General features: G+C 37.2%; 1 protein-coding gene across 2 annotated transcripts in view; it reads right to left on the bottom strand.

The window, feature by feature from the left end:
• Positions 1-603: 603 nt before the first annotated feature.
• The window catches only part of sdk1a (sidekick cell adhesion molecule 1a), a 396,478-nt gene continuing 384,979 nt past the window's right edge, over positions 604-12,102 (bottom strand). The window contains exons 38-45 of one of the 2 annotated variants that reach the window (XM_084124950.1): positions 11,051-11,188; positions 9,803-9,964; positions 9,430-9,555; positions 7,784-7,948; positions 4,665-4,802; positions 4,338-4,458; positions 2,261-2,390; positions 604-2,158 (exon numbers count right to left, since the gene is read on the bottom strand). In XM_084124950.1, the coding sequence (XP_083981076.1) occupies positions 1,886-2,158; positions 2,261-2,390; positions 4,338-4,458; positions 4,665-4,802; positions 7,784-7,948; positions 9,430-9,555; positions 9,803-9,964; positions 11,051-11,188 (1,253 nt within the window). In that variant the 3' untranslated portion in view covers positions 604-1,885. The remainder of the gene's footprint in view (positions 2,159-2,260; positions 2,391-4,337; positions 4,459-4,664; positions 4,803-7,783; positions 7,949-9,429; positions 9,556-9,802; positions 9,965-11,050; positions 11,189-12,102) is intronic. The other variant, XM_084124951.1, reaches the window with a different exon arrangement.

Raw genomic sequence — 12,102 nt, forward strand, 5'->3', positions numbered from 1 at the left:
CTAAATAGCTTTTGGGTGAACAAAATAGAACCACACTAGCTTACATTCAGACCAAAGTAAACTACATAAAGGCAGATTTAAACTGAAAGGCTGAATTATGATTTTAGGATAAAGATGTTGTTAGTACAAGTAGTTACATTTATAAACATTTTTTATTTATTTATTTACATTAATTACACTATTTGTTTGCACAATATTTGTTTTTGTATGATATCTTTACATTTATCTGTTTCATGAATTGTTTTATTGTTTAAATTTTGCAGTAAAGAAATATAATTTTACATAATACTCTTACACTTCACTCCTTTATTCAAATTGTTACAATAATAAATGAATTGTCCATGAACTCCCCAACTTTCAGCCGTCAGTCAGGACAGTGATACAAAATACAGCTATGGTCTATTCTGTAATGAAAGGGATAATTTAATTTAAAAAGCCCTGCCCTACATTTTTTCTTGTGCGAGAAGTCGTTTCACTTGGATATACGTCACAATAGGGAAGAAAAGAATCGCAACTTATGTTTCATGCCCACTTTAACAGTTGTCATGATTTAGTGTTGGGTGCATATTGAAGTAATATCAAGAAGACATCTCTGCAGTTGGAGGCATTAAAGTAAACAACAAACATTTAATTTATCATAAAAAAATCTTTACTTCATGAAAGTCCATGACATACACTTGTGCTAAAACACTGGGTGAGAATGAAACAAACATTTCCATAACAGTACACTCTTGTTTGATTACTGTATTTGTTGTGTTGGCATTTTCAAGAACTGCAAAAATTCATACTATGAAAGTACAACAGAACTACTGTACGTCACTTCTGAAGAACACTACAGCGAACAACAAAATCCATACAAATTAATTCTAAAATCGCACTGTAAAATTACACTTTTTACAAGCCTGTAAAAAAAGAAAACAAATATTCGATCATATCGAAGAAAAGAAGGAAACTGAAGTATTTATGGCTCAAAAGTGCAGAACATTATGTAGCAACTGCATACTGATCTCCTCACATACAATTCATACATTCATTCTTTAAATCATTTCAAGTGAGTGTTTGCAGTTCCTAAGCGAGGCCAAACAGACAGGAACAAAACAAGAAAAGTAAAAGCAAAAAAAACAAAAAAACTACGAACTTGATGTTTGATTTGTGTGAGAATGAGCAATGGCACAAATCACAACACATCTGGCACTGTCTCACCGTCTGATCACACGGAGGCAGGGAACCAGAGCTATCTGGCTTCTTCTAACAGCCTCTTTAGGTTTCTTGCTGGTGAGTCTATAGAGAACATACTGGAATCATCCGTGCTTCATTATCCAGGCAGCGTGAACGCGAATCAAATCCATTAGAGAAGATTTACATTTCATGACCTTTACAGTCTCGAGTGCAACATGTATATATAGCGACCCTGACGGTGAGATGAGATTATTCAGACAAGAGTATACAGTAATTACAGCGTGTTTTTCACTTAGCTTTTTCCTTATGTTCTTTTCAATGCGGTAAGGGCAGGAATGTTACGTGTGAATATGTGCCGTTCACTAGAGCGGGAATGTCTCGTCACATCTACAGACTTTTTCTGTTGCGTCCTGCTTAATAAAACCCACAGACATTTATGCATCTTTCACATCCAAGGCTGCAAACAGGAGGGACACGTACAGTAACAGTAACTCTTCGGTATTGGCATATAAAAATCATTTTTTTTAAACCTCTTCTCCCCTTAATAATAATCACGATCACTAATCGAGTACATTCAGGATCCAGCAACTCGTTGAGCGGTTCACGTGTGATGTCTCTTGTAGTGCTTGTGGTGATAGTACTGTGCGAAATCAGAGAATTTCCTCTGCAACTATGTTGTCCGAGCCACAAAGAGTCCTTCTGTGCGTCACACGAACGAGGAGAAGCCTGTGACGGGAGTCCGTGAGCCTGGCGCGGGCTGGCCAGCAGGGGTGTAGACCCCGCCAACGCTGTGCTGTGTGACCACTGTCTGATAGTAGGACTCGGTGTCCCCGCTGGCACACTCCTCGTAGGAACAGGCTAGTGTCTGCTTTAGCCCCTTCTGCTGCCGCTTCCACGAGTTGAAGTACGACGGGTCGCTCATGTAGTGATTCACAAACGAGTGTTTGATGGGCTCCTCTTCGCACTCGCTGTCTGTGGCCTGATTGATGGAAATACGACAGGGGAAATCACACATCTGGAAGATTATGTACGCTCATCCAGTCAAAATAAACACCAATAGAGTGAATAAGCATCACTCCACCTCAGACTCGGACATCTCTGCAGGCCTCTCTGTCAGTGCGGTGCTCTCTGTGGAAACCACACCGTTGTAGTTGCTACAGATGTCTTCATCGGAATAGCGCAGTCCAGCTGGATTGGGTCGGGGAGGGGACCTGCTCGAAGAGAAAAGAAAGTGCTTAAAAAAGTGATCCCTCTAACCTTAAAGGATTAGTTCACTTTAAAAAAACTTTTGCTGATAATTTACTCACCCCCATGTCATCCAAGATGTCCATGTCTTTCTTTCTTCAGTCGAAAAGAAATTAAGGTTTTTGATGAAAACATTCCAGGATTTTTCTCCATATAATGGACTTCAATGGGCCCCAAACGGTTCAAGGTCCAAATGACAGTTTCAGTGCAGCTTCAAAGGGCTTTAAACGACACCAGACGATGAATAAGGGTCTTATCTAGTGAAACGATCGGTCATTTAAAAAATAAATAAAAAAGTTTAAGTTTTATAAGCACAAATGCTCGCCTTGCTCTGTTCTGTGATGCGCGTTCGTGACGTCACGTAATACGCAATTACGTTGAAAAGGTCATGCTTGACGTAGGCGGAAGTACCGAGTCAGTGTTTACAAATGTGCGGAAGGAGGACCATATACACATATTCAAATGTCTTTGTGTCAGTTTATCGTTTAAAATGCCCATTTCGTGTGCGTATCCTGGGTGTTTTAATATTAAAAAGCCTAAAAGAAAATTTTCATCAGGACAGAAAAGCATGACCTTTTCAACGTAATTGCGTATTACATGACGTCACGAACGCGCATCACAGAACAGAGCAACGCGAGCATTTGTGCTTATAAAACGTAAACTTTTTTATTTATTTTTGAAATGACCGATCGTTTCGCTAGATAAGACCCTTATTCATCGTCTGGTATCGTTTAAAGCCCTTTGAAGCTGCACTGAAACTGTCATTTGGACCTTGAACCGTTTTGGGCCCATTGAAGTCCATTATATGGAGAAAAATCCTGGAATGTTTTCATCAAAAACCTTAATTTCTTTTCGACTGAAGAAAGAAAGACATGGACATCTTGGATGACATGGGAGTGAGTAAATTATCAGCAAAAGTTTTTTTTAAAGTCAACTAATCCTTTAAGTGTCCCTAGATGCAACTAACAACTAACAGCGTGTCTACGCGGGACGCGAGCGGCACAATGCGACAAAAGACCCATTATAATAGTGATACTGATTCTGTCTGCACGATTTGTTCTATTTCTGATGTACTCCTCACACCTGCATGAATTCAGACTCAAACAACTGGACTTTGCCCACAAACGTTTGCTGAACAACGGTAAATGTGACCTGCTCCTTAAAGGGTTAGTTCACACAAAAATAAAAATGATATTATTATTTACTTACCCTCGTGTTGTTCCAAAGCTGTATGACTTACTTTCTTCTGCATAATATTTTGGAGAATGTTGGTAATGGTTTTGGTGACCATTGACCTCCATTGTGTGTAGCAAAAAAAAAAAAAAAACCCAAACAAACACTCAAACATTTCTCAAGATATATTATTTTATGTTCCACAGCAGAAAGAAAGTCATACAGGTTTGGAACGACATGAGGGTGAGTAAACTTTGAAATTTTAAAATATTTTTAAACATTGCTGAGGAACTGCATTGCTTGGGGGAATAATTATTATTTGTTATCAATCTATCTATTTTTGTGGGAAATAGTTATTCTACTATTATATATAGTCCCTTAAACCCCGTTACATAAAAAGGACCATTATATTTGTGAGAAGACCCCTCGCCCCACACACACTGAAAAAAGGTTTGGTCCAAAGTTAACCATGTCTTTCAAAGTTAAAGACTGTTACGGGTTTGTAGTAGTATTTATAACTGTTCTCCACTATTTGATAAAATACAGTGGAAAATGTCATAAAAAATCTACAATTAGCTTAAACAGAATGTAGGCATGCTTGGTCTGGGGAACAAAAAAAGTTTGACCTAATTTAGCAACTGGTTATACAGGTTTTCATGCTGAAATACACAACTCTCTAGTGAATTTGCTCCCTTAGATTTATCAGACGACGCAAACGCAAGCTGTGTTCTTTACAGTACCTGGTGCCATTTTTCCTCAGGAAGACACTCTTGACATGAATGGGCCTGCTGTTGAGCTCTAGAGCCGTGAAGCCTCCATTGTCCAGTGTGACCGTCTCCTCCACCGTGGACACAGCTTTACCTACAGCAGTCAGCATATCATCATCACAGCAAAAACAGCATCTGGGTCAAATTTGAATCACTGTTTGCTGGACGGTGTGGGAGTCTGAGTGGGTGGACGTGTTTATCTGGATGAATATGTATGCGGATTTACAGCACATAATGATTATGTGAGGGAGGATGGATGGATGTGTCGTGAGAAGGCTGAAGAGGTTTGTTTTAGGTCACCTGTTCCACAGCTCTTGTACTTCCTGTTCTGTCCGTGCAAGACCAGACCAAAAACCAACAGCAACAGCAGAATCAGACCGCACAATGCCAACACGATGAGAAACCACCACTCCTCATAAAACGGGGTGTCCAGTTGGGCTGTTTAGGACAAAGAAAAATGAAATGTAAAGACATGAAAGATAGAAAAGTAGACTGTTTATATTTTTGGCATGCAAAACTTGCTGACTCAATGACTGTGGGTGGTTGTTCTGGCTGGATTCTTTCTGTCTTTAAACTACTTGAATTTTGCCTATACTTTCTCCCCATTTACAGTTGACAGAAGTTAGTATCCCAAAGGTCAGACTGCAGGTTTCGGCCAGTCGGAGTTGACAGATTTCACATGATGGCGCAAAGTTTATTTAGCTTTTTAGACTACAATTCTGTCCAGTTTTTTTCATTTGTCATGCGTCTCCAAGAAATAAAGCGCACGTTTCTGTGTAAGCTTGCCATGTTCGGAACAACTTGAAAGTCTGGTAGTGTGTGATCATTAGTTTAGTGTTTTAAATTCTGTCATATAGTGTATTCCAGCCTCTAAATAGGTCTCTCGATCATTCAAAGCAAGTCGATGCCATGTCTTTCACCTGTTATATTGCCTACTAGGCTGAAGTGTGATCACTTCATTTCAATTATGTATTTTCAAACTTCAGTTTAAACCTTGAGTTTAATAGCAATACTCGCCAAGTTGCCAAGATATTTTATTACTTGAGAGAAGCAGCAGGGATCATCTCCCATATTTAGAGCAGCATTGACGCATGTTTATTGGCCTGCGTCTTATCTCTAGTGCTCTAGAGCAAAGGAGAGCATGGCCCAAATGTGCCAGAACTCTCCAGTCACATGTGACAGTCACTGATGGACTACTCTGACAGCAATATTGAGCTGCAGTGACATCAACTCACAGACAGATTGGAGCATGCCTGTGGTATGAATATTTCAGTCCCACGACACGCGAGATGTTGATAACATACTTTGCTTTTCATTTACAAAAAGACCTCTAGGACTTGCACAACACTGCATTAATTAAGGGCTGAGGCAACATAGACCTTCTTCTTGAAAGCACAAGCCAATGGCCAAAGAGAAAGACGGAGAAGAAAGCTCTCTTCTTTGACAGCTTCATTTTTTTTCTGAAAGCTTTCTTTGTATACTTTAGTTGATATAATTGAAATTCTGCTTTCAAATGAATGCTTTGTTACTGACGGCAATCTTGTTGAGGTTGAAGCAAAAATAAAAGTACAATTAATCATGACTCAGTTTATAATATCACAAATTAAAAACACTTTGTTTGGCTATTGCTATCAACAACAAACAACAAACTAATCGGGTGAGACTAAGTAAGCATTTTAAAACCTTTTCTACAGTGTTATATCTCAGATATAATATTTAGAGATACAAAGGTCTTGACTATATTTGTTCAACACATAAATCTCGCTTCAGGTTCCTTTTAAGGCATTGGCCTCTATATAACCTCAGTTTCATTGATATACTTTCCTTTTAAAGCAATAGGTCAGTAATTGGTTGTATCATCTGTGATAAGGGAGCGGACTGGTAGTTCATGTGTTACAAATTGAGGACGTGGTTGCTCAACCACAGGAAAACGCATGAAAACAAAGCAATCTCGATGAGTAAACATTTAGAATAGTCAAAAGAGTCAAAAGAAAAGCCAAACCTGTAAATCACAAATTCACAAATATTGTCTTGTTTTCCAGTACAAATATCTAAACATTTTTAAAATCAAGATACATTTACTTGAGAAGCAAAATGACACAAGAAATTAAGGTGTGTATCAAAAATGTATCAAAGTTTTACTTAAAATATGGGGTAGGAAATGTAATCTTGTTTTGCCTTTGAATGAAGTTTATTCATTTGAGCCCATTGGTATATATATATATATATATTCTTGTTTTAAAGGGGTCATATTATGCCCTTTTACAAAGTCTTGATTTTGTTTTAGGGGTGCACTAGAATATGTTTTCATGCTTGATTGTACAAAAACGCATTATTTTTCACATATTTAACATTATTACAGCACCTCTTCTCCAAAGTCTGTCTCGAACACACCGATTTCGACGAAGCCCCTCCTTCCGAAATACAAAATGTGCTGTGATTGGTTAGCTGGCACAGTGTGATTGGCAGTGCTTAGTGCATATTCGGGAAATGTCCCGCGAGTTCTTCTCTAGTTTAAATATGAGTAAGGATGGCATCAATAAACCAATTTAAGTCCGATTCAGATCCTGACAATGTTAACGAGCAAGCGAATCGTCCAGAACGGATTTCATGCACAGACTTTGCAAGTTCTTGAAATGTGGATTCTGTTAAATAAAATATCTCCCTTTGGAGTAGACTTTGAGCTTTCTAAACATGCAGGTTTTTTTAAATGCTGAAACAGCAACACACAAACTAAAGTTGAAAAAGTGGAAAAGCATAATAGCACCCCTTTAAGAATTTATTTTGATTATATATATAAAACCTTACAAAAACCTTAAAAGCTTACAATGACTTCAGTCAACATAACTACGGAGTTATCAAGCTTTTCACTTTAGAGTACTGTTCCAAAATATTAGTATTTGAATACCTGAAGGATTTGGTAACACTTGAATCATTTCTAGTAGATTACCATGATCTTTACAGTTACACTTTATTTTATAGTATGTGTACTTGCAGTGTACTTACCTAAAAAAGTACTTGGTAATATAGGGTAACTATACATGGGTTAAGGTTAGGTTTAGGTTCATGGTTACCATCTAGTTATTACCCAGTTATTGCAATTACTATAATCATTACATAGTAATTACATGGAGGTACATGACTGTAAAATAAAGTGCTACCATCTTTACTTTAGAATTAATTATACATTGTGCGTTACTCTTGTTCATTTTTTAACCTGTATATAGTAGTTCTTAGTCGTCCTCTGGGAGGTATTAAAAGAGGCAAGAAAGCAGCTTTTCTGGCAGTACATGGTGAGTAGAGTTCATGTGGGTGTAAAAGTCACATAAGAGCTAAATAATATCAACAGTAACTGATGCAACACCCTGTCAAAATCTCTATGATGACTCATCACAGCACAGGAGGCCTGACATTATTACCTGACATGGCAGCAGAGGGCGCACTCGGCTCACCGTAGCCAAACTCATTGATGGCCAGCACTCTGAACTGGTAGCTGATGCCCTGCCGCAGGCGGTCCAGACTCACAGAGTGAGAGGTGCTGGTGGAAGGCAGGTGCCGCACAAATGTATCCCACACACCCTCATCTGCGGAGAACAAGGTCACTTCTAGTGAAAATGTCATCATGCACTTGGAAGCACTAAGTTTATTACAGTGTCCCATTATACTTAGCAGATGCTGACATCAAGAGCAGCTAACAGCTGTTTCATTGCCCGACAAGCAATGTTGTTCAATGTGAATAACCATGCTGATATGGAAAGGGCAGTTATATCAATGTATCCCAGCAACAATGACAAATAAATGTTCAGTAGATGATTTCAGACCAGCAATCAGGCTCCTAAACGAACACTCGCCAAGCGCCAAATGTGAGTAGAAATTCGTTTTGGCTGCTAACTTTAAAAGGAACTGCAACATTGCATGGTTTGAACTGGAAATATGAAAAACTTGTAAAAAACTATTAAAAAAGCTATATATTCTAGCGATTTTTACCTCAGTGAAAACAAAATTTCAGAGCTTCAGGTTGTTTTCTCTAATGCAAAAAATGGAACAAAATTACGATATGCGAGTCAGTGTGACAAGTGCAGTTTATAGGATCTTCTTGTAAATGACACTGCAAATTATGCAACGACTTGCATTATTCAAATATGCAAGGAAGAAATTAATAATTTGTCACAGTGACAACAATATTAAAAAAAGAAGGAGCAAAATACAGGTTTCTGGTAAGAAATGGTAAATTATCAGACTTACAGGTGTGGCAAAAAGTTGAACCTTGACTGTAATAAAGAAGCATTTATTCACATGATTCCTGGTCAAATCTAAAATCTAAAGATGCTCTATGAAGAAATTACTATATACAGTATATTATACAAATATTAACATATAACGTAAAAGCAATAGCATTAAAAACACTAAATAATTTATAAAATAATATTATTTATATATTATTTTAGTTTTTATTAATATTTCAAATTAGCTTTTTAGTTTTCACTTTAACTTTAAAGTTTTAGTAATTTTGTTGTGCTTTGACATTTTTATTAATTAAAAAAAGAGTTATATTTAGCTTTAATTATTTTTATTTAATTATTTTTTTATTTCAGTTCAGTTTTAGTTTTAGCACTTCCAACTTATTTCAGTTTCTGAAGTTACAATTTCTTAGTTAACAATAACAACAGTTATTAATTTCACTTTTAATTAGTAACACTAAATTAATTTCAGAGCATTCAACAGTAATAAAAGTCACGGTTGACGGTTTGATCTTTGGCAGCACTTTGATTTTCATTAAAAGTTTGATTGCTACTTTAAATTTAAGTTTTAAATATGTATATTTAAAACGGAAATATGTATAGCGGATGTTCAATGTATTCAAATAGCTGGCCCAGTGTGTTGTGATTGTATTATTAATAGTAATAATACGATTTTTTCCCCGCCAAGTTTATAAAGTAATAAAACACAACTGTTGCCAAGTAACTGTAACCAAGTAACAGAAAGCTGGTCCATTAACTTGGTAGTACTGATATGTGGTCAACACTTTTCTCACTCAAAAAAAGTCAAGTTTTGAGTGCTGTACCTGAGGGCCGCGCTTCAATCACATAGCCGGTCACATGTCCTGCTCCTGTTTCCCCCGGTGTCCATTGGATGCTGAGCATGGATCCTGTCTTTGTTATTGACATTTCTACAGGTGATCCAGGAGATCCTAGACAGAGAGGAGAGCGTACAGTGAACTGAGAAGAACAGGCGAGCAATCCGACCCTTGTGAGTACAGGAATAAAGCTAAAGCAAACGCCTACACCACTGTGACATATTGATCCACGCAGGTGTTTTTTCACAGCCTGGATTTCTGACACCTCTCGCTGAGGAGTGGGGAATGTAAGCTGTGCTCAGCGACCCTGAGAGTTTTGCTGATCTGTTTGTTGGTGTGTTTTTTTGGTTGTGTAGCTCACCTTTGACAGGACCTGCTGTGATGTTGGCCTCTGCCTCAGGCCCGTAGGCGATAGTCTTGGCCTGCACGCGGAAGCAATAGGTCATGCCCTTGGTCAGGTCACGCACCTTCAGCCAGCGCTGCCAGCTGCCACGGATATCCACCGTTACCACTTTAGTCACACCTAATGCACACACACACACACACACACACACACACACACACACACACACACACACACACACACAGTTTGCATGATTACACACTACCGCACAAGAATCATTTATACAAACAAACATTACACAATGCTACAGTATCTTCCTACCTAAGAACAGTGAGTTAATCTCAAAATGAATTACTCTAGTTCTGTACTATGAACTATAAACATTGGCATTAAGAAATATTCTTAAAGTCATCCATTTTTGACTGAAAATTGAACACAGAGCCATGGAAACAATAAAAGAAAATGAGTTTATGTAAACAAATCATCACACATTAAAACACTACTAGCGATGTTAAAAAAAAGCCACCGTTAGAACAAGAACATTATGAAAACAGACTCTGATACAGTGAAAACATGTTACAGATTAGAACTACACGATTCTGGATAAATTGAGAGAATCACGATTTTTTTGGTTTACTGTAAGATCACGATTCTCCCACGATTCTGAACTAACTCTGGCAACTAAACAAAATAAGTCATTTACAAGAGGTTCTGACAAAATGTTAATGGCTGCAGTCTATTAAAAAAATATTTAATTAATTTTAATTAATTATTTTTAAAAAAATCAGTTTGAATTAATCATTCAATGACTCGCTCAAAAAGACGTTTTTGAACAAATCTCTTGTATGATATCAGTCATTTGTCGCCACCTACTGCTGTAAAGATGTAATTGATACAATCTTTATTTGAAGCATCAAGGTTTTTCAATAGGTGATTTACTGAATTTTGATCGGTTCCATAGGCATCAGTGTTTATATTCGAACTATCAACTTTTATCCTAGTACTTCTGCGATAATTTGAATTATGTAACAGAAATAATGATAGTGCGTGGCTGAAAAGACTGTTTGTGAAGCTGATTCATACCTATACATGAGAACTGCTCTCTCTAGGTCAGCAGCAAAGCAGAATGCTCTGCTGTGATTGTACTTGTCAAAAGCTTAATAGACATTGCTGAATCATTGTCATTAAGGAATAAGATAGCGTGGGTGTTTAAATCGAGATTGCAATCTGTTAACGATTAATTGTGCAGCTCTACTACAGACTGACCTTGAATAGGGGCGGTGGGCTCATACACCACTCTGTAGCCTTCCACCACACCGTTAGGGGACAGTGGGAAACCCCAGGACACGTTCAGAGTGCTGCTGGTCACCTCAGAGAAACTGATGAAGCTGGGAGCGCTGGGGGCTGCGAGAACGGTACAGTTTGATGAATGCAACAAATACAGACTTTCACTCCTGTCAGATACACTAGATTAAAGCAATAAGCCACTTGAGGCTGTACATACAATACAGTGATTTTGCCATGATTAAGCAGCGTTCTTATGCACAATGTATCCACACGAGAATCTTGAGCACATTACAGTTTCATATCGCTATAATTCTAAATCAAATTACAAAATACAAACTTTTTCCTGAAATCTTCAGAAAGGCTAATTGCTTGTATAAAACAGCAATTTGATAAAGGACTCTAAGATAGTTGTTTTATAACTTAAAACACGTTTTCGTATATTTAACTCATCACAATAATTAATTTCATTCATCAAATGAGTCATCCTACTCAAAAAGTTGATTGTGCTTTTTGGACTACTTTGTATTTAATTAATGATGTAAAAAATTCTATCAATAATTAAATTCAAAGTTTTGGCACTATTTTGCAGCAAATAAACTTACATAAAAAAAGCTCTAAATATGTTTGGTAAATGTTCAATAAATTGCTTAATAATATTAATTTCAGTATTAATAAATGTAAAGTGTTTAATTCTGTTTTTAGTTCAACTGTAGAGTGTTTAAATAATTCAGTATGCGGTCACAGGTGTGAGTGCATTGGCTATTTTGAAACAGCTTTTAAATGTGGCTCATCTAATTAGATTTTAGAGTCAGTTGTAATATTTGTAATACATTTTAAATAGATAAAAATGAGTATATCCGACTCTCTCAGAGATTTTACGATGCTAGCTATGCAGTTCCGTACTCTTGCACAAATGCAGCTTGTTGCTTTAGGAAATGTCAAAGTGAGGCAGAGGTGGTGAATTTCCTCTGTTTGAACAAATGAGGTCACATCAAGAGCATTTGAATAATTTTAAAATTGTTTTTTTTTTA

Source organism: Abramis brama (genome assembly GCF_963993115.1).
Source record: "Abramis brama genome assembly, chromosome: 1".
Classification (NCBI taxonomy): Eukaryota; Metazoa; Chordata; class Actinopteri; order Cypriniformes; family Leuciscidae; genus Abramis; species Abramis brama.